This window comes from Marmota monax, unplaced genomic scaffold (genome assembly GCF_021218885.2).
Source record: "Marmota monax isolate L192 unplaced genomic scaffold, Marmota_monax_Labrador192_F-V1.1 WCK01_AAM20220418_F8-fsc00191, whole genome shotgun sequence".
Classification (NCBI taxonomy): Eukaryota; Metazoa; Chordata; class Mammalia; order Rodentia; family Sciuridae; genus Marmota; species Marmota monax.
The window spans coordinates 843,928-866,992 of record NW_026693537.1 but is presented as its reverse complement, the minus strand read 5'-3'; the positions used below and the strand labels follow the sequence as shown (position 1 = coordinate 866,992).

At 42.4% G+C, this 23,065-nt stretch overlaps 1 protein-coding gene across 3 annotated transcripts; it reads right to left on the bottom strand.

Annotated features, from left to right (window-relative positions):
* Nucleotides 1-989: 989 nt before the first annotated feature.
* Nucleotides 990-22,783, bottom strand: LOC124102306 (glutathione S-transferase A3). Of its 3 annotated transcripts, XM_046458573.2 has the most exons (8): nucleotides 22,603-22,782; nucleotides 20,278-20,348; nucleotides 16,095-16,202; nucleotides 13,261-13,312; nucleotides 7,870-8,002; nucleotides 5,839-5,980; nucleotides 2,511-2,642; nucleotides 990-1,509 (listed from the first exon to the last, which is right to left on the bottom strand). In XM_046458573.2, exons 3-8 carry the CDS (start codon nucleotides 16,179-16,181, stop codon nucleotides 1,390-1,392), a joined length of 666 nt encoding a protein of 221 aa, XP_046314529.1. In that variant the 5' UTR covers nucleotides 16,182-16,202; nucleotides 20,278-20,348; nucleotides 22,603-22,782; the 3' UTR covers nucleotides 990-1,389. The 3 variants fall into 3 exon arrangements, with proteins under 3 accessions (XP_046314529.1, XP_058439678.1, XP_046314528.1); XM_058583695.1 differs by lacking the exon at nucleotides 20,278-20,348 and having other exon boundaries at nucleotides 5,839-5,908; nucleotides 22,603-22,783; XM_046458572.2 differs by lacking the exon at nucleotides 20,278-20,348.
* Nucleotides 22,784-23,065: the final 282 nt, after the last annotated feature.

Below are 23,065 nucleotides of genomic sequence, written 5' to 3'. Positions count from 1 at the left end.
TCTGCAACCGTAGCAGAGCCACCCTGGCCTCCGCAGCTCTTCAGCCCCGTGCCCTGCCCCAGGGGCCCAAGCGGCTGCTGCCGGGGCTCTCCGTCCCCCTCCTCCGGAGCACGGGTCCCCTGGCAGGGGGGTGCAGAACGACCCCAGAGCAGGCTCTGCCCGAAGGTGCAGCAGCGAACAGGCCACCGAGACGCTCGAGGCTGCAGTCCAGCCTTTGGAGGACAGGGCTCGGCATGCAGCCCAGCTCCAACCTCTAGGTGCGGCTGCCGGACAGTGTATACAGAGCCATCAAGACAGCAAGCAGAAAGCAAATGGCGGCTCCCACGGAGTGGATTTTCGGCACAGAAACCACAGCCCAGCCAACAATCCCAATCCACAAACTCTCCCTGTATAAAAAATATTCAAAAAAAAGAAGAAAAAAAAAAAAGAAGGCGGGGCGCACTGAGCTCTCTTTGCCTCGGGTACTTACAATCCACTGCTGATTACACATTCAGCTTCTCCGCCCGGAGCGAAGCGAAAGAGGAAGCAGATGGGAGCAAAGCGCCCGCGGCTCTAAGCAGCCAAGCGTCTCTTTTTCGATTTCTTTGTTCTTCCTGCTCCTTGGCAAAGTGGTCCGCTACAGATTAACGGTGAAAGGAGCTCTAACAGACTGTGCGAAATCTCTATTAAAGCCGCTGCTTTGAGCACCATGCTCAGCACTTCAGCAACCCCCGTACGCAGCGGCCATCTTCCCCCGGGTCGAATTTCCATTATTTTAAACCATAGCAGGTTTGTAGGAATTTCTTGTGGCAGCCTTAGGAACGTGATACGCATGCTGTGCATGATTTTAGATTGGGTTTATCTGTTTTTTGTTTGTTTCTCTCACTAGATCCATTGCCATGAGCATAGAGAATGTATCTGGTTTTTTCATCATTGATTATCTGGCTCCAAGAATACAGAATATTTCATGCTAGACATAAATATAGGTTGAACAAATAACAGGAAAAAAGTTGAAAGAAAATGGTTCTTTATAGGTTTGTTTTTAATGTGTTTTGGTGAGAAAGGTAGCAAAACACAAAACAAAAAAATATTTTTGCCTAAGCAGAGTATCAGATGAAAATTTCTACCTAATTTTCTTTGAGATAGTACATGACAGATGTTATGACAATTTTTAAATAGACCAGTGAATAAGAAACTTTCTCTATTCTATCAAATTTAAAGAGATCCCAGGTAGTGATCATGGTTATAAAACTTCACCAAAACTAAATAGACTGCATTGCAAAGAAATCTGCATAGCTCCTTTCTAACTAAATTAGCACAGAAATTTTGGGAAACTGTGTTAGCCTCATCGTAATCAGGATCAACATTTGGATAAAGCCCAGTATTGTATGTCTCCATGTCTGCCTCCATTTAACTGAAAAGCTTCCTTGCTATTTCCACACATTTTCTATCATCAAAGGGCTTCCTCTGGCTGCCAGGCTGCAGAAACTTCTTAACTGTGGGCAGGTTGCTGACTCTGGTTCTCAGGGCCTGAAATGCAGAAGAACACAGCCTGAGAGTGGAACCCAAACCAACACCCATTAACACAATCAGGAAGTCTTGGACATTCCCAGCATGCTGTCTGGGAAACACAACCAATGAGAAAAAAAGATAAGAGCTAGAAAATAAAGCTCAATGACAATTTCCCCCAACTTCTTTTTTTAAATATTATTTTTGAGTTGGACACAATACCTTTATTTTATTTGTTTGTTTATTTTTATGTGGTTCTGAGGATCGAACCCAGGGTCTTGCACGCTCTACCTCTGAGTCATAAACCCAGCCCTTCCCCAACTTCTTTTTAATACTGTATTCAGTTCCAGCCATCCTGTCTTCTGCCTTACACTTTAATCCTATAGATTCATTGCTACTGTATGATATAAAGAAAAAAAATGTGACATTTGCCTGTCATACGTGGAAACAGAGAAGCACTCAAACAGGTGAAAAGAAGATATGGTAATACTGAGTTAGAAATGATGATAGAAATAGAACAGAAAATGCAGGTGTCAGTCACTACAAATTATCACACTGAGAGATAAAGATGGCAGTTGCTGAGGGTGGGATAAGGGAGGGAGGTTTGAGAGAGAAATATAACGTTTGAGGCTACGAACCTGAGGAGGAGGAAGGAGAACTGATGGAAGGAGACTTGCTCAACATGGAAAGACAAGGGCATACGGGGGATGGAGGGATTCCCAAGGAAGTCATGATTAGAATCCAAATGGAATAGGGGCTGTGAAGAGAAATCTGGGCCCTTGGTTTCACTTATGATACAAAGCCAAATATACTTCTTAGAGTAGCATCCACCTCAAATGTCCTTGCATAGCAAGATTCTTTTCATTCCTCAGAACCAGGGCCTAGAAGATCTTTTTGGAGGCCAGAGAAGGGAGGGTAAAGACTGAAGACGGCTAGAAGTCAGAACACCACCAGCCCCAGTGTTTAGATGTTAGATTCATGATGGGAGGTGTGGGCCTCTATGAGGACTTGAGAGAGAGCACCTTCAGTAGAGGGAAGTTGGCAAGAACAGTGGAGTCCAGCTCTTCTGTGTGGTAGAGAAGTTCAGTTAGGTGGACGTCAGCCTTGCTCAGCCTATTGCCAACCAGGTAGTCTTGCCCATGGCTCTTTAACACCTGCAGAATGGGAGGAGTCAGGTCATGAACACACATCACACACATGACTTGAATCATCATATTTTTGTGACATTGGCTCAGCATGATGGTACAAAATACACGTTAAATTATCTAGGCGTGAACTGCACTGACATCTGCATCTTAGTCTGAAATGCATGGGAAAAGTAATATGTGGTGAGACAGGAGTGGAGATCTGGACACATGATAAAGTGTACATCATACGATGTAAATTCTGCTATCTCACAGATGGGCACATATGGATTCTTTAAACTTTCTGTCAATTTCTGTGTGTATTATAATTTTCACAAAAATTTTTTTGGTAATATGTGATATTTGTTTAAATATCTCAGCAATAATGAGGAAGAATAAAGGGAAAAAAACCCATGGCACTACCAATCAAACAAAATATTGTGTCAGCCACCCTATCAAATTAAGTTTACAAAGAAAAGTATGAACAATTGCTTGGTACAAGAACAAAACACAACATCATATTTATGCTACAATTTAAAGCACTCTTTTAGCTTTACCTCCAGTGTGCTCAGAACTTCCCACCACCCAAGGGCTAATTCTGTACTATGAATTCTGTACATAGAGAATTCTAGTTGATTCCCAGTAACTGAAACTTTCAACTTGGTATCACTAGTGCAAGCCTTCCTCATAGTCTACCTTTATGCAATGCCTCGAGTGCCAGAGTACTAGATCAGTATGCAAAAAGGCCCTCTGGAAGTGAGGGTCAATGTCCAAGGAATCCTAGGCACTGTTTTTCTCCTGTTTCTGTTATGGAAAGAATATCTGAGTCCCTCCAAACTCATAAGTTGTGATCCCAATGCTGTTAGGTGGGGCCTTTGGGACATAATTAGGTCCTGTGGGAAGAGTTCTCAGGAATGGCACATTTTTTTTATATTAAGACATTCTTTAATGAGGACAAAATAGCTACTGTATATATATTTATAGCATAAGATCTAATGTTTTTGAAAGGCCGTTAAATGAGATAATACAGTACGTTGGTCACTCATACAAAAAACCAAAACTGTAATAATTGCCCGTGTAATTTTTTTTCCTTTAATTTTTATTGTTTGTTGTTCAAAACATTACATAGTTCTTGACATATCATATTTCACACTTTGACTCAAGTGGGTTATGAACTCCCATTTTTACCCCGTATACAGATTGCAGCATCACATCGGTTACACATCCACTGTTTTACATATTGCTATACTACTGTCTGTTGTATTCTGCTGCCTTTCCTATCCTCTACTATCCCCCATCCCCTCCCCTCCCATCTTCTCTCTCTACCCCATCTACTGTAATTCATTTCTCCCCCTTGTTTTTTCCCCCTTTCCCCTCACTTCCTCTTGTATGTAATTTTGTATAACCATGAGGGTCTCCTTCCATTTCCATGCAATTTCCCTTCTCTTTCCTTTTCCCTCCCACCTCTCACCCCTGTTTAATGTTAATCTTCTTCTCATGCTCTTCCTCCCAACTCTGTTCTTAGTTACTCTCCTTATATCAAAGAAAACATTTGGCATTTGTTTTTTAGGGATTGGCTAGCTTCACTTAGCATAATCTGCTCTAATGCCATCCATTTCCCTGCAAATTCTATGATTTTGTCATTTTTTAATGCAGAGTAATACTCCATTGTGTATAAATCCCACATTTTTTTAATCCATTCGTCTATTGAAGGGCATCTAGGTTGGTTCCACAGTCTTGCTATTGTGAATTGTGCTGCTATGAACATCGATGTAGCAGTGTCCCTGTAGCATGCTCTTTTTAGGTCTTTAGGGAATAGACCGAGAAGGGGAATAGCTGGGTCAAATTGTGGTTCCATTCCCAGCTTTCCAAGAAATCTCCATACTGCTTTCCAAATTGGCTGCACCAATTTGCAGTCCCACCAGCAATGTACAAGTGTACCCTTTTCCCCACATCCTCACCAGCGCTTGTTGTTGTTTGACTTCATAATGGCTGCCAATCTTACTGGAGTGAGATGGTATCTTAGGGTGGTTTTGATTTGCATTTCTCTGACTGCTAGAGATGGTGAGCATTTTTTCATGTACTTGTTGATTGATTGTATGTCTTCCTCTGAGAAGTGTCTGTTCAGGTCCTTGGCCCATTTGTTGATTGGGTTATTTGTTTTCTTATTGTTTAAGGAATGGCACATTTTAAGGAATGCTCTTATAATGAGACCTTGGACCCATCTTCCGTAGAAGGACACAGCCCAAAGTCAGCCATTCATGAACCAAGAAGCAAAGCTTTCCAGATACCAATCCACCATGTCCTTGACCTGTCTCTTCTCAGTCTCCAGAACTATGAGAAATATAAATTTTTTGCATAGAGCTCCCTCTATGGCATTATTCATATGGCAGTCCTAAGTGCTAAGATAACCTGTTAGGACTAAGATGCCCTCTAAACTCCGTCGCTGTGCTGTATTCATGAACTGCATCCTGTTCTATATGACTCTTCCCTCCTTTCCACTGGACTGTCCCATCAACAGGCAAGCCTCACCCACATAAAGAGAAAGCCAGTGTTTGTGCTCAGGCCCAGCCTGATGCTGGTCATGATCCCCCAGCCCTGGTCCTTCTCACTCAAGGCATAACCTAAATCCTTCCCCTGTTGATATAAGAATAGAAAATAATACCATACAGTGTTCTTTCCTTATGTCCTTCTGCCGCAGTCTGGCTGGGCACAATCAGGAGCCACTTGTCAAAAGAAACTAACTTTATTTTTAGCACCACACATGCCAAACAAAACAGCCTCTCAGGAAAAACCCTCAGAGCCTCAACTGCCACCACCGGCTTTCCACAAGCCTCTCTCTCCCACACAAGCTTCTCTCCACCTCCCACAATCCTCCTGCTCTTGAGGCCGATTGGCTGGGTCACGTGGGCGGAGCCAAAAAAGTCCCCCAATGAGCAGCTCCGTGGTCTGAAAGGGCAGGGAAACAGCCCAATGAGCATCACCGCAGAGGAGCCAATCAGCTAGATGTTGCTGGGGCCGCTGTGAGCCAATCATCAGCCGGCAGCTGGAAGTTTGCTGGCAGCTGGAAGTTTGCTGGGGCCCCTTCGGCTGTGGCTCTCAACATCCTTCCCATAGAGGTTGTATTGGTGGCAATATAGTTGAGAAGAACACTGGGCTGACCCAGTTTTATCCTGTCAATCTTCAAGTTAGAGGGTGCCCTATAGGTGAAACCAATTCCACTTACCTTCTCAAAGGCAGGAAAGTAACGGTTTCTTGATTTCTCTTTGATCTGAGTAAGTCTTCCATCTTTGTCCCTAGATGGAAGGTATGGGTAAAGAAGGACCATTTCATTCAAATCTGTCATCCCTTCTGAATACATATCAATTCTGGAAAAAACAAAACAAAACACAAACACTCTGTCAAAAGCCTTCTGCCCCACATTTTTTACTGCCCTACATTTTACAGTTTTGAAACACAACAGAGCATCAGATAGGAGCAAATTAATTCGCCTCTATTAGGGACCCTTAAAAGTCCAGTTACAATCTTCTGGGTTTTATTTATAGATTAACATTTCTTGGAGCAACGTACAGGGAATACATGTCTAAATTTTTATTATATACATGACCACATACTGTTCCAAAGAGCATACTGGGCCATCACAAGTTAAGGTCTTTAGAGAACTTGGTATCTACAAACACTGGTAGTACATATAGGCTATTCTCTCTGTGCTGTTCCTTGTTCTGGACATAAAGATACTGTGATTCCAGTGGCTAAACACTTGCCTCCTAGGTACACTCAAGACAGAGTCCCTGGCCCAGCCTCTCAGACAAGTCCCTCTACTTCATTCTTTCTATTATATTGTTCAGGATCATTCCGTGTTCAATGTTAGAAATAAAGTGCTGCCATTATTTCCCAAAATTCATGTTCTCTAATCCGTTCCATATACTGTTGCCCAATGCTGATCATGATTGCATTTCTTGTGATCCCCACCTAAGAAAAGTCCTCTACTTGCTGCAATTCTTTATATAGTTACAGTAAGTTCATGACATAAGAAAGCTTCATTTCTTTTGCTTCAAGTGGGTTTTTCAAAATTCTTTTTAAAAAGCAATTTTATTGACAAATGTTCACACCATAGTTGTCACCCAATTAAAGTCTACTATTCAGTGTTTTTTTAGTACATTCACAGAATTCTGCAAATATTTATATTCTCCAGTTCCAGATCACTTTAACCATGCTGGGTAGATTAACAAACATGTATACCACCTCTCCCACTAGCTCCAGAAAATACTAATCTCCTTTCCATCCCTGTAGATACTAGTGTTCTTCACCTTCATGCTAGAGAAACCATACAAAATGTGATTGGGGTCTGATTTCTTTAATGTGATATAATGTTGTCAAGGTCCATCCATGTTGCTACATGCATCAGTACTTCATCTCTTTGGACAGCAAATACTATTCCATTGTATGACCAAAGAAATTTTCTTCACCCATTCATCCATTGGATGTTTAGTTTATTTCCACTACTTGGGTATTATGACAATGCAGCTGTGAATATTTGTGGACAAATACCACTCAGGATGTATTTTTATTCCTCTTGGGTATATCCCTAGTTCTGGAATTGCTGGGATATTGCTAACTCTAAAATTTTTGAGGAACTTTCCACAGATCCATTCAAGATGTTATTTTCAATAAAGCAGTTCTAGCCCAGGATGGAGGAGACCTAAACCCCTGTGCTCAATCAGTGGACTTCTTCAAGTCTAAATGAAATGCTTTGTCTCACCGTCATGTCTTGACACCAGACTCCATCAACCCTCATCATGTTGACCCATCTTTAGAAGAAGAGGGTAGCTTAGGTTCTTGGCTATCAGTCTTATACTTTCCAGAAAGGGAAAATCAGGTGCTTCAGATATTTCCTTCCCAGGCCTTCAAGTCTAGACACTCAAATCCTTCCCCTGTCCCAAGCTATTGCATAGATTGTTTAACCTCTAAAGCTAAGCAATGGAATCAGGATTCCACCATCTTCCTGAATTCATAGTTCCTCAGGATTTGCAAGCCTCTATGAACCATATCCTCTCTACATGTCACTGCCCTGAATCCACTCCATGCTTACTCTTCCTGCATCTCCACAGTACTCTCCCACACTGACCTCAGTGTTTATGCCCAGGGTCCACCTGGGACTCCTCAGGATCTCCCTGCCTTGGTTTTTCTCACTCAAGGAAGAACCTAAATTCTTCCCGTGTTATCTGTTGATGTAAGAATAGAAAATATACCATACAGGGCTCTCTCCTTTATGTCCTTCCCATAGAGGTTGTATTTGGCAGCAATGTAGTTGAGAATGGCTCTGGTCTGCACCAGCTTCATCCCATCGATCTCCACCATGGGCACCTGCTGGAACATCAAACTCCCATCTTGTGGAAGGAGAAAACAAACATAATGAAATGTGGTCACTCATGTCCACAGTGTAAAACAATTATGGAAATGACCAAAAATGCAAGTGGAAAAAATTATCACTTAGTAAATTTTCAAGTAAGACACCACTTTATTTTTAGTTTTTGTTTTCTTCTTTTCCTTATCCAACTGCTTTACTTTTATCCTCTTATCTCACAGCTGTTTTAATTTCCCATCTGTCCATACACATTGTGTGTCCCTGAATATTTGTGTGTTTAGCTCATCTTTTTTTTTTTTAAGACAGTCAATATATTTTAATGACAGTACATTTTTGCTTTCAAAGCTACATACAAAATTTGTTTTGCATGGCTGGATATAAGCTGAATGAATATGAATTTTGAAATTAACATATCAATCATCAGAACAGATCTCCTTTTAAAACGGCATGACTATGATTTCTGCGAAAGCTCATTTATGTTCTCTTCAACTGGGAAAGTGGACATTTTCAAAGGGTTAACATAATAACAAAGTTAAGGCAGACAAAATTCTCTGCAATATTAAACATTTTGAAATAAAAGCATAGTACTTTTAAAACAGCTTTATTGAGATATAATGTACATACTGTTATAGCACTTTTAAAATCTTTGTCTTTGTTTTGAGATAAAATTGATAAATTGCTTACCATCATAATCATTGTTTTAATTAAAAAACATTACTCATGAAAATTCAAAAAGTGTCATCGAATCTACACCTACCAGTAAATCTACTAATCTTTAAAACATGCTGGCCGAAGAATGCTCTCTCAGCACCACGGAAGGAAAACGCTCTTCTTCTAAGTTCACACTGCAGATTCCAGCGGAGGACTACGCCAGCCCCTGGGAAGCAACGCGTGCTTTTCTTCCTTGGGCTTAATTTACGTGCTTGCTTCTTATTTTGTGTAGGTTTGATGATTTTGCTGAACTGCAGTTGCTGAACTGGCCTGTTGTGGTCAAACACCAGGGAAGGAACAAGGGCTTGGAATCCAAATCAGATTTTGATTGCCAGGTGCTGGGGTATGACCAAAGACCACGTCTGAGGTTCTTCATTTTCCACCTGTTACTCATGCTCTTCATTATCTCCATCCTCTATGATGAAAGCAAGGCAGTCCTTGGCCAAGGACTAGGTGCTGTGCCTCCGCACGCCTGGCCTGGGTGCTGACCTGTTCTGACTCATGCCCCCGGTGACCCTCAATAGCACGGGGAGAAAGGAGCGTCAGCAGCAGCCACAGTTGTGGCAGCTGGTGTTCAAAAACCTCAACAGCATCATCTAGAACTTAAGCTGTGACTATATAATATTATTTTTATTTCTTTTATAGTAATGTTCATTTTTTAATGTGGTGGTTTAGGTGATAATCTAGTGTGCCCTGGAGTTTGAAAATGCATCTACCAGATGACTCACTGTGGTTCTTCAAAATCTGTATTAGTGGTGTGTACCCAAGATTCCCGAATGGCAAATTATGGAGGGGAATTCAGAACACTGCTATTGTCTCTCAGTCGTGTGGCACCAGTGACCCTCCAGTCCAGGTTCAAACAGGATGTCCAACACCTGCCTTGAAGCCAATGTATGCAGGGCTGAACTCTACTGGAGGAGTCCACAGCGAATGTCTTAGGGGGACACAATGACAGAAAACAATCAAGACAACTAAGAGGAGGTTCCCCAATAGCTGACATTCTTCTGAAAAATTTCTGAGTGCAGGAGGTGGGGAGTGGTTTGCCAAGTCGTCGATGCATTCGCTTGGTCATCCACTCTTGGTTACTCACGGAATATCTACTAAGGGCCAGGCATTGACTAAGCCAGCTGCTGTGGCTCAGAGATGATTGTGCCGGGCTCCTACAGGAGCCAATGGTGCCACCTGGCACACTTCACCACCCACTGGACCTCAGGATCTACTGAGCACAGACCCAGTTGTTTTGCTGAGGCCCTCCAGGTCCCCAGCCCCTGATGTTCCTGCTGGTGGTGGCAGGTCTGGGGCAGTCATGAGGATGCAAGAGCACATCCCAGACTTCTAAGAGGCAAGTCCCCTCTATTCTTCACATAACTTCCTGGATGTATTTTGCAGGAAATCTTCTAGGCCTCTTCCAATGGCCTAGAATATGGTTTAAAGAATTATGTCACCATTCCACTTCTAACCTCCATGATGAAATTCCAGAACTGCCCTTTGCCCACTAGATGAAGGCAGAACCACACTTACAAGGAAAAGGAAGAACCATAAGCCAAGTCTGAGAAACAGTTTTGCAATTTCAAGGTGGTCTCTATGAACCCTGTTTTGGACTGAATGGTATCACTTCCAAAATGTCTATGTTGAAGTTCTAAACCCAGTACCTCAGAAAGTGATGGAGTCTTCACCTTTAAAAGGTGATGAAATAAGGCCATTGTGGTGAACCCTAATCAATCTGCCTGGTAGCATTACAAGAAGAGAAGATTTGGACATACAAAATGACATCAGAGGAGAGACCATGTGAAGACACAATACGGTGTCATCTACAAGAAAGAAGGCTCAGAAGAAACCAACCTGCCTGGACCCTGATCCTGAACTTCCAGGCACCAGGCATAGAAGGAAATAAGTTTTTGTTGGTTAACACAAAGTCTGCGGTGTGTGTCGCCGCACCCCAATAAACTAAAACACTCTCCAGCTGAAGAGGTCACAGTATAAAAGGTGTCCATCTTGAACCACACGTCTTCTTAGGCCAGGGCTCACAGAAACACTGCTTCCTATCTGTAGTTTAAGGTTTTCAAGGAAAAATCTCTGGAAGAAAACAACCAGACAGAAATGCAGTGGAGGCTCCAGTCCTCCCACTTAGGCCCAGCGCCAGCTTCAGAGGGTTGTGGGGTGCACCAGGCCTCATCACCCATCTGACGAAATTCACATCCTGCCATCATCCCAAACCAAGCGACAACAGCTCATTCACATACCCAAAGCCACAAACCAGCACTGATGTTGATAAAGTAAGGCAAGCAACTCTAGGACAACGATTAAACTCCCCTTTCCAAAGGCCACATCTTTGGCAACCATCAGGAATGAGGCTTTTTTTTTTTTTTTAACTACACCAAGAGAAAACATCATGAACAGAAAGTATGCCAGAAGTAACTATGTTTACTCTTACGGCAGAACCCAGTTTCCTCTTAGATGGTCGCATGCAGGTCTGCTGGCTGGCTTCCGACTGGGAAAGTCACCAGGTATCCTTGCAGAAAATATCCACAGTAGTTTCTTCCTTGGAAAAAATAATGACAAACCCTGAATCATGTTTCCTAAGATTTTCAAATAATGATGCTGATTTGCTAATTTATGTGAAAATTCCATGGAAATACAATAAGCAACTGAAGATTTAATCTATTTCCGCTGGAGCAACCGAGGGGAGAAAGAGGAGGCGGGAGCAGCTCTGTCACTCTGCCTTAATTTCTTCAGCTAGTCGGAAACCCATGTCTGCAACTGGTGATTCTGAACCAGCAGCAGGGAGATGCCATGCTGGGCCCTCCCCGGGGAACATCCTTTCTCAATTCTTCCTTCAAGTCAGTGTTGAAGAACTCTTAAACCTTGAAACCTTTGCTCACAAAGCTTCTAGCATCTTCCCTCTCGCCACCACTGCTGAAATCCTTCTTGTGCCTCTGAACTTGCTGAACCCTTGCTCTTGCTCTTGCTCTGCACATTGGAGAATGAAGACAAGAGGGCTTCATAAAACACTGTGGAATGAAGACTTAGGAAGAGGGCTCATGGGTCCCATGAAAAGACTCCGGTGACAGACAGCTCGGGACTCCTTCCTCACTTCGAGAAAGAGTACAGTTCACAGGAAGAGGAAGGGGTGAGTGCATCCTCACTAGCCTGTAGAGAGTTGGGGACACACAGCCCATGCCCGGAAGACGAAGAGAGGTTCAGGATAAAAAAGGCAGGCTGCAGTGGCCTTCTCATGGTGAGGACTCACGGGATGTCCCTATCCAGTGCCTTTCCATCTTGGAGTGGGGGGTGGGGAATCCTGCTGGGGAGAATGGCAATAATGTCACCTAAAGATGTTCAACGTCTTGGGAACAGAAGGCTCTGTTAGCATTAGACCATGATACCCTTTAGGGTTTGGACATGGTCAAGGATCCGGGCTGTTCCCCGAGCCAGCAGCACAGGCAGAATCTTGGCCCTACCTGGGATCTACTGAAGTAGATCTGCATTTTACAGGATCCCCAGGTGACTGGCTCTCTTGCACAGTGAGGTCTGAGAAGCACTGTTGGCAGGTAGAAGGGCAGGAAGAACATGCCGATTGTTACCATCTGATTGTGAAGTGACACCATGTGATAAGAACACAGAAACGCCTTGGATTAACTTCTGGACCAACGATTCTCCTTAGGAAGCTTGCCAGATGCCACAAACAGCTCCCTGGTTTACAGGATTTCTTCCAATGTTTACCGGGTTGCCAAGGGCATCAGAATCAACTGGAATTTCATCAATGTTTAATGTGAGTGCAACCACTCCTATACAGACTCCATTCTTGATTGAATTATTCCATTAGATGTGCTGGCCGGCGCAGGCCGTCCACGAACACGCGCGGGTCCAGGTGGAAGGCGATAGTGGCGCTGGGCAGGTCCTGCAGGTCCACCTCCTCCATCTCGCAGTCGAGGAAGCTCCAGTCGCCGCCGCCCTCGTCGGCCTCGGCCGCCCCGGAGAAGGGCGCGAAGGGCCGCAGCGTCACCCCGGGCCGCGCCCGCGCCTCGGCCGCCTCCGCTGCCGCCGCGAGCCGGGGCCGGCCACGCCGTCCTCCATCCCCGCGCTCGCGCCCGCGCGCCCCTGTGCGCCCCCGCCGGCTGCGCCGGGCTCGCGCGCCGGAGCCTAGCGCTCTCTCTTCCGCGCCGCGGCCGCTGGCTCCCGGTTAACCCCCTCGGGAATCGCCGGGCTGCTGGCCGCCGGCTGTCACCACGGTTCCCGGAGACGCGGCCTCCAAGCGCCCGCCTGTTTAACTCATCTTCAGGGATATTTTATAAGAAGTTGGGGAGCGTGCGACTGGTCAGGAGTCAATTGCATTCAGCGTATGAAGAAGGCAAGGAGAGGAAATGCAAGGGGCCCTAAGTTTGTTCCTTAGCAAGGATTCACAAGGTCTCACTCTTGAGCCCCCCAGAGAGTTGCCAGGACTCACATTTCAACCACTCTACCTCTCCTCTGTCAGCACTGTCATCCTCACAGATACAAGAGTGTTGTCTGGTGTTTCAGTCTTCTATTAGGAACCCTATTATGACGTATTACGATATTTGTTCTTACCTTTTCTTAACTTTTCCAAGTCTTCTCGAGTTTTCATGAATTTCTCTTCAAACTGGAGAACAGAAACAGTAAATGAGTCCTGATTAGTTCACTCAATCGCCTTGCATGCTTGTCAGCTTGAATTATTCCTGTCTACGTATGATATGAAGGGGGTAAGATTTTTGAGATTGGACATATTTATCGAAGAGTCTGGTCAAGGCTATCTGGAAATTTATAGTACATGTATCAGGAAAAATGCATGGGTCACAACCCTGAAAAATGCTTGATCCCACCATCACAGATGTGTGGGCTGCTCGAGGGCAGGGACCTCATCTGTCTAGTTCACTGTGTATCCCCAGGACCTACTATAAAACCTGGTTCTTTACAGGTGCCCACACAATTATGCTGAATGAATAGGTTCCAATGGTTAATAGGAAGTTTGTTATTGTCTCCTCCCTCCTGCCCACCTCACAATTGTGATGTGTATTTTCAGTATAATTGCATTCATTTTCTTATATGGTAGAATTTAGATCTTTTTTAATGGGAATTTCTAACATTCATAAAAATAAACAACTGAGTATATTGTTGCTCCTTTTTCCCTCACCAATTTCAACAATTATCAACTAGTGTCAATAGGCTCTCATCTAGGTGCCCACCCATTCTTCTTTGGTAATAGTTTAAAGGAAGTCCCATCCTGGATTTCATGCACAGTCATGTGCCCCATAACAATGTTTCAGTCAATCACTATACACAAAGATGGTGCCATAAGACTATAAAAGAACTGAAAATTTCCCATTGACTAGTGAATACATCGGTGAACAAAATTCAATGAAGCATTTAGTAGAAGCCTTTGAAGACCTCCATAAGATCCTTCAAAATGTTGAAAACACAAGGGCTGCAAGTGTAGCTCAGTGGTAGAGCACTTGCCTATCATAAACACTGCCCTGGGATCAATCCCCAACACTGTAAAAAAAATTAAAAATTGTGGGGATGGGGTTGTGGTTTAGTGGTAGAGCACTTGCCTAGCATGCATGAGACATTGGGTTCCATCCTCAGCACCACATAAAAATAAAGATATTGTGTCACCTAAAAACTAAAAAATAAATATTAAAAAAATTGTGTGCATTTTAGCTAACGTGGTTAAAAAATATGGAATTATGATCACTGAGAATTGCCTGTATTAAAAATAAATTTTTTAAAAGTTGAAAACATAAATTTCAAATGACAAATTTCTCATTAATAGTGAGAATTTTTCATGGTACATTATTTGCTTCCAAGTAAATTATATATTTATATATTTATAAATAAGAAAAGTTATGTATTTATTAATGAACAAAAAGAAAAACAAGCAATCCACCATGCACATATTTCTGAACAGTGATGCCTCCTCATTACAAGCATCAGAATGATCCTTAGTAGCTAGATCAGAAGAAGGCACTGTGATCATAGCAGGTGACAGATCCATGCATTTTCTGCCCCCAAAATCTTCCAGTGGGACATGATGGGGAGGAAGAAGACAGTGATATTGTTGATTCTGAACTTGTGTTTGCTTCTTAACTTTTAATGGAAGAGTTTTAAAAAAATAAAATTAAATAAAAATAAAAATGGAAAAAGCTTAGAGAACAAGGAATAAAAATATTTTACACATCTATACAATATGTTTTCATTTTATATATTATTACACAAGAGTTAAAAAGGTTAAAAAATTAAAAGGTTGTAAAGTTACAGTAAACGGAGGTTAATTTATTATTGAGAAAAGAAAACATTTTAATAAATTGAGTGCAGCCTGTGTGTACAGATTTATACAGTGTGCATTGTGCTAAATCAGCTTTTCATTATCTTAAGAAACACCTAACATAATCAACTTTAAAGAGGAACAGGTTAATTTTGGTTATCACTGTTTCAGAGGTTTTGGTCCCTGGTCGTTTGGCCATGTTGCTTGGTGGCAAGGCAAACATCATGGCAGGCAGCATGTGGGGGAGCAAACCACTCACCTCTTGGATGTCAGGAAACCAAGAGAGACACAGGGGCTGCATTCCCACAACCCCCTCAAAAGCAAGCCCTCAGGACATAACTCCTCCCACTAGGCCCCACCTCAAAACAGTTCCACTACACCCAATGGTGCCTCAGGCTAGGGACACTCCTTTAAAACATGGGCCTTTTGGAATTTTTCACATCCAAATTATAGCATTGGTAGTGACCTGGGCCTTCACTTTCACTCACCACTCACTCACTGACTCACTTGGAGCAATTGCCAGACCTGAAAAAACTCTAGGACTGATAGAGTGCTGCATATAGGTGTTTCATATTTCTTCTTTTGTACCATGTTTTTTCTGTGCCTGTTTGATGTTTAGATACCAAATGCTTATCATTGTGTTACAGTCACCTACAATATTCAGTACAGTATCGTGCCACACAGGTTTGTGACACATGACTGTGTTTCATTCTTAAATAGCTCAATTAGTTTCTCTAAAATACAGGAACTATGTTTAAAAATAACTATATTATCCCACCAAAAACATTAATAAAAATTTATTATCACCAATATTCAATCAATAATCATGTTTCTAATTTTTATACATTTTATGAATTATTTTCTATAGTGTTTAAACTCAAAACCAAATAAGGTCCACAAATCATGGTACATTTTTTTACATTAATGTTTACCTTCTTTGATGAGAATACTGACAATTTATTTAGTAAAGTCTGTGAATCTCTTAATAATTGGCAGTGTTGTTTAGAGTACAATTCCTGACATTGTATCCAGTAAGAAATATCACCTAGCTTATGTAAGAAAAGTATCTAATAACAGTGAATATTAGATCCAATTTCAAATGATCTAACTCAGAACTTACCTCTACGCCAGCTGCGGCCAAGAGCCACCGGATGGACTCCATTCTGGCCCGTCCATCAAAGTAGTGAAGAATGGGTTTCCCTGCCATGATGGCAGTGTCGGGCTTTTCCTAAATGTGTGTGAGCAAATGAAGCTGTCACTATGGCAAAATCTAAACAAACCCTCTAGCTTCACTTGCTCTTAGTTGACTTTAAAAAAATCACTAATTTTTGATTCACAAAGTTGGACAATACATTATTAGTCTCATGTTAGCTTTCCTAGTAGAAGATACCTCTAACTGAGGCCACCTAAAAGATTTAAAAACTATTCCCCAGAGAATGTTATCACCCCTATTCTCCAGGGGAAAGATGCTTTTCTCCATCTCCCTTGCTCTGGGGGGATAAGTAGCCTTGTGTATCCTAATAACTGAAGAATGAGCTATTCTTAAGAAAAGTAACTAAAAAGATAAGACTTTTTAATCAGCAAATTTTCTTTAGATTAACAGAAGCCTGACTATCCTGTGACCTATGCTAATAGCAACCTGTGCATGAGAGAAGCAGGTCACCCAAATTAGTAAGTACACTGGCACCTGCTTCTGTGATGTACTACCTACAACTCCCAGAACAAGTCCTGCACTTGGAACCCTATGCAACATAGTCTTTGTTGGAAGTAGCCTTTGATTTGCTACATTTTCAATAATTCTTTTTTCTTTTCCTCAGCAATTTTCCTTGAGCCACTGAACTTTTCCAGAAGAAGCAGTGAACAGGGATTGAAGGTTTCCAGACCATCATATCAAAAAACATACTTTCAGATGTATAGTAGAACACTACCAGCTATACAAAAGAAAGACCTGTCTTCTTTGTTACAGGATGAGAGAAGTTCTTGAAATATACTCCTAGGTCCAATGGGTTACCCATCAGTAGCCACCCTCAGATTGCACCAAACCAGTCTCATGTCCCCATCGGTTAAATGTGACTGTTCATGGCAGGCTCATTGGTCACCATGGATGGTAGAGGATGTTAGTGGGAAGAGAAAGAACAGAAGAACCAGAATTTATTGAAAACTGCCAGAGCCCACCCCAATACAAACCTCATTTGACACATCATGTTTTTAATATTCACACAGCTTTGGGCACCAGTTGTATTTAGTCTGCACTCTTCAGTTAATGAAACTGAGCCTTATGGAAGTGAAATGTAATGTCCAGTCACACCAAAGTCACCAGGGGACATGAAAAATCACAACATGAAACAAGAACAAGGAGGGTCTAGAAACACACAGGTGAAGGCCTTGAGAATTTGTGAAGGCTCTGAAATCAGGATGCCACCAACAGCAAGGAACAAGAGGAGCAAAGTCACTGTTCAGTCCTTTGGCAATTAGGCTGCATTGAATCAAAAGTAGAAATGAGGGCTCAGGATTTGTTCACTTGTAGCTCACAAGGTCCCAGTTCCTCCCAGAGGCAGAGGTTGCTGATTCCTTTCTTTTTTGGAATGCCACACTCTACAGCTTTTTGTGTGATCTAGCAAAGGGATGGTGCTACATTCACTTGACGGTAACCTTTGTTCAATGCCAGCCACACCCTCAGAATGCCACAAATTTATCACAAGTTTAACCTAAAAGAAACTAATCCTCAGGGGACTTCATAGAATGTGATCATTTTACAGTTGGGGGTGATGTGATTTCTAGAAGAACTTGCCCATATGAAGTGATGAACAAGAGTTCAAACTCACCTTTGTCTAGGCTTGAATATCTGTTATTGATTTTCAGAATATGCAAAGCAATCCTTCTGTGGATTGTGAGATCCATTAATTTTGTAAATGAAGTAGAAAGGAACAGCAAATATCAGGGTGCAGAAAGGGTAAATAATGTTTGGAGAAGGTTTCACTTCAGTTATGTGTATGGAGTGTGCATAGGAGTGTGTGCATGTGTGTGCTCAGATGGCCATTGTAAGTGGTACTAGTCACACTGATGGCTTCCAGTGAAGGAGCTTCAATGGCCCTGGCTGTGTCTCAGGCTGCTCAGGGGGTGGAGCACAGCGAAGAATCAGAGAATGAAAATAAGTGGCTCCTGGAACTGAGGTGACTTTACTATCATGAGTGTGAATACAATCACAGTAGACTCACTGAAAGCAGGAGTCCTAATGAGAGGAGTTCAAGGGAAAATGGTTACATTTCATCTGAAGTTCTATTTTAAAACATTCTGTCTTCTTGCAAAGTTTTGTCATTGAGTTTAACACAAAAATATACTTGTCTTTACCATTAGAAGTACTTCTGAAAAATTGTGTGTGATTGAATTTTAGGTATCACATTTTAAAATATCACATTATAAAATAAAATATTCACATTTTAAATTATGGCACACAAAAATCTAAACTTTATGAAGTATAAAATCCTTTAGAAACACTGAATTAACTCTCAGTCTGTTAGGAAGTCCATTGTGTGTATGAGGGAAGTGGAGGAGGCGTGTTCAGCACAAGGAAAGGGAGAGTGAGGCTCACACTTGTGTCAGGCATGTTGAGCTGCTCAGGAGCTGAGTTCACAGGACCACATCATCCTCATCCTCACACTGTGCTCCCTCAGCTGTTGACTGAATCCTGTTACACAGGGTGATGAGTTTTACCTTACAGAAGGCTCTATCATGATGCTCTTTCTTCTAAGTGACTTTCTCCAACTTCTGAATGTGAGGCATTCAAAGGCCAGGCTGGGACAGAAGTCCCCATGAAGTTTTGCTAGGTGGACAAAGTGGGACCAAGAGAGACTGGATGCTTTGCTGGGGTCTCGTACAAGTTCCTCTCTCATAGTCAATATCTAGTTGTGAGTGTCCCCTCCATGACTGTTAGGCAAGAGATAGATATGAGCAGTGGGTCAGGAGTTTAGGAAACACTCAATACAGTATGAAATGGTTCATCACAGTTCTGCCTCATTGGAGCGGCAATGTCTGACAGGATGGCTCTTTCAGGACCCTTGCCTGGTCTCAGCTCTATAAACTATTCCTCCTACAAATGGAGAAAGATAGATGAGTTCAAGGGCCAAAAAATACAAAAAGCAAGCATATGTTTGCTCAGAGGGCTCAACTGCTAAGACGTCTTCAATAAGACCCTACACAAACAACACACACCAGAGATTTCCAGGCTTAGGAAAGCAGGATGATTAAGACTGGAGCCCCCTGACCTTAAATCTTGTAAAGCTAGACCTAATTAAGACCTGTCAGTCAGGCCAGGATAACCAAGAGTTGCTCTTAGGTTGTTAGCTAATGTAGTATGTCAATCCAGAGGCCAGAGGCAATACCTCGGTGGTATCTTCTAAAACCTCTCTCCCACTCCAATAGAAGCTGGGACACAAACAGCTGTTGCTTTCCCCTCTCTCTCCTTTGAGGGTGCTTCTTTCCCCTTGTTTCTCTTCTAATAAACTTAGCTATACTTTCACTAAGTCTTAGGTCTTGCTTGAAACCCTTTGATGTGAAAAACACAAGAACTGAGAACACAGTGCATTCTCTCTGGTAGGATCTGGGCATCTTCTGTCCCCTATTACCACAACCACCTGGGGACAGCTCCTGGTGTCCTACTGCAGAGGACACACTAAAGGTGAGGAGGAATGGCCACCTCCTGCTCACACACTTCAGTGTGGGTTATTTGAACTCCTCTGGTTATTTGAAAGGATAAAAAAACCTGACATCAGGACTTCTCCACTCCAACTTGGAACCCTCCCCTCCTTCTATGCTTCTCTTTGAGGAAATTTCCATATTTTCCCAACCAGAGTCCTGTAGCCACCTGAAGATGGGAAGCAGAGGGACCTAGGGGACATAGAATTCATGAGCAGCTCTGCGGGGGCTTCATGAGAAACAAAAACAACAACAACAAAATGACAAAATTGTCTTTTGCTTTCCCTTGGCAACCCCCAAAATGAGTGAATTGAAAACTAGAATAAGGATATTTGCTTCATTAAGAATATGGGCTTGGGGTCTGGGGTTGTGGCTCAGCGGTAGAGCACTCGCCTCCCACATGTGAGACCCTGGGTTCGATCCTCAGCACCACATGAAAGTAAACAAATAAAATAAAGATATCATGCCCATGTATAACTAAAAAAATATTTTTAAAAATATGGGCTTGTTTTGAAAGGACTATAATCTACAACAATTCCAGTAGTAGGTTAAAAGAGGTATGTCTCTGAGCTGGTTTCCACCCCCTACCATATAGAAGGTCGACTTACAGAGAAATCACTACTTTCCTCTTGGGGTAGGTGAACTCAGTTGTTTAATTTCTGACTCTCAATTTTCTTTTCTGAAAATACATAGAGTTCCAGCTAAGTTTGAGAACTTTTCAAAAATTTCATTGAAATAATGTGCATACACTCATAATAGGCACTCAGTACATGGATTCTCACTGTTTCTCCAGTTCCTAGGAGATGAGTGTGCACCTGAACACATTGGGTAGCCCATGAATCCTTTCTCTTTCCATCCCTCCACTAACTGACCATCCACTCATCATGTACTATTGTCCACCTATCTATATCTCTGTATCTGTTTTGTCCGTAGAACTCTGGAGCAGTTTCCATGTACCAAGCAAGAATGATGGCTACAGGGAGCAAGGTACCAGTCTGACTTGGCCTCTTTCCTGAAGGGGTTTAAATCTAGTCAGGGACACAGCATTATAGACATCTGGAAGATCAGAAAGACTCTGGAAGTGACTTCACTTTATGGGTCTCTGGGAATTCCAACCCAGGATCTGAGACCAGGGCAAAGGACAGGTAGCCAGATTATCAAATAAAAGGAAATGGGTAGAGAGCACTTCCCCGTCAAGCAGTTGCTAACATCTCCAGGGGAGGGAAGAATCACACTCTCCAACACAAGGAATTGCCCCCCTGGGAAGCTTTGTTCCTGCCTTTTGGTGACATGAGCATGATAGGAAGAGGAGAATAAAGAAAGGGTTAAAAACCTGACATCTATAAAAATGCAAGACACCCCACTCCCAGGGGCACCATCTCTGGGTCCCCAGCTCCTCTCCAGAGGAATGTCTCTCTCTCTCTCTCTCTCTCTCTCTCTCTCTCTCTCTCTCTCTCTCTCTCTGTGTGTGTGTGTGTGTGTGTATATATATATATATATATATATAGTCTCAATAAAATTTGCTGGGTATTTTGTCTCCGTGTTACGCAGATGTTTAATCTTCAACCCCAGAGGAACGAGGACCTGTTCCTGATTTCCAATTCCAGTATCAGAACCATGATTCTGCTCACCAGGTAGTCAGCACAAGGGGAGAATCCTGCCAGCCTCAGAGAACTGAGGACCCTGCCCTTTTACCAAAATGAGCTGTTGGTAGCCTCTCTATCTCCAGACTGAATTGATTTTGCCCCCCAGGCATCTGCTTCCTACTCTGTAAACTAGGATCACAGCTCATCCTTCTCCAAACCCTCTCTGCAGCCTCTTGCAACATGCTTTTCTTCATTGTCATTTCAGTATCTTCTCCCAGGGGTGCTGCACTAGGTTCTGTGATTCTGGTAGACCCTGGTTTCTCTGACACCTGGATTTTCAGACACTCTCCCTGAAACTCACTCTCTCCTTTATAGAAACGTTCCTTCTTCCCAATATTAACATTCATGCAGATCATTGCTGGCTTTTAAATTCCAATTCTAAAGACTCATGGCATTTCAGTTAAGTGTTCCTGTGCTTTTAAGAACTAGTTACACGCTCCAGTGATTGGCGAGTCTTTGCACATAGACTTCTGAGTGTTATTGCCTGGCAAATCATGTCTCTCAGTGATCCTCAGCCAGAGTGGCACTGCTTCGCCAGCGCTGAGGCTGGTGGGCAATGTCTGGAGAGGTTTCTTTACATCAAAGCCTACCGACTGGAAACATTGGAAATGCTACAGCATCAGGTGGGGCAAGGCCAGGATGCCTCTGAATATCCTACAATGAGCTGGACAGCCCCCCACACAAAGAATTACTCAAGTCAAATGAGTAGTCTTGCTAAGGTTGAGAAAACTTACCTTAGTCATTCTCCTGTTTTGCCATGAGATGGTGAACCCCAGAGAGCTAAGACTTGCCATCTGGTTAATTAGTAGCAAAGACTGAAATAGAGTCTAGTTCCTCTGTTATTCAGATTACTTTTCTGTATCATAATAAATCTTAATTTTGATCTTCAAAGGCTAAGTTGCATTACACAATTCACAATGTGTGTTGATGACCTTTTTAGAAAAAAACAACTCTAGCATAAGCTCCTACATCCCTCTTCACTGGTCACAATCTCAGTTGGATCTATACTGTAGTTGTCTCTCTTTTCTCCTGACATTTTTTTTCTCATACCATGAAACTCTCCTGCCCTAGTTTTCTAAATTCTTCTTGTCAACATTTCTATAAAGTTGTATCCAACAGAAACTGAATCAATAATTCTTGAACTGTCATCTAAGCACAAGAAGAAGACTTAATGTGAATACAAGACAGACTTCTGCTTGTAGCTACAGATATTTTAATGTATTTTTCTTGGTATCTAAAAATAAGCATGTGAAGACATGTAGGACAATTGATTAGATCAGTACTTACCTATTAAGGGCGGCTCCCTCTTAGCTCCACAACACCACAACAGGAAAGAGTCCCCAGTGTGTTTAGGAGCTACTTATTCATTGGAATAACTCCTTCCCAGTAAAGAGTGAAGTCTATAATTAAGGAAAAGTCACCTGCATAGTGTTTAGGGGCCACAAGTTTCTCTATTGGACTAGAAGGAAAATGCCAAGTCATCTTCTTATCAGAAAATTGTTGGTTAATATGTTGCTTTTCAGGGTTGGCAAAGAAAGTTTAACCAAAACACTTCGGACAAATTTTACTCTCTCTGCCTGTCACTAAGGATTTTTTTTTAAATTTTTTTTTTAGATGGACACAATATCTTCATTTATTTATTCGTTCCTCATGCTGAGGAACCAACCTAGTGCCTCACATGTGCAAAGCAAGCCCTCTACTGCTGAGCCACAACCCCAGCCAGAGGATTGGGTTTTTGAGGAATCTGACT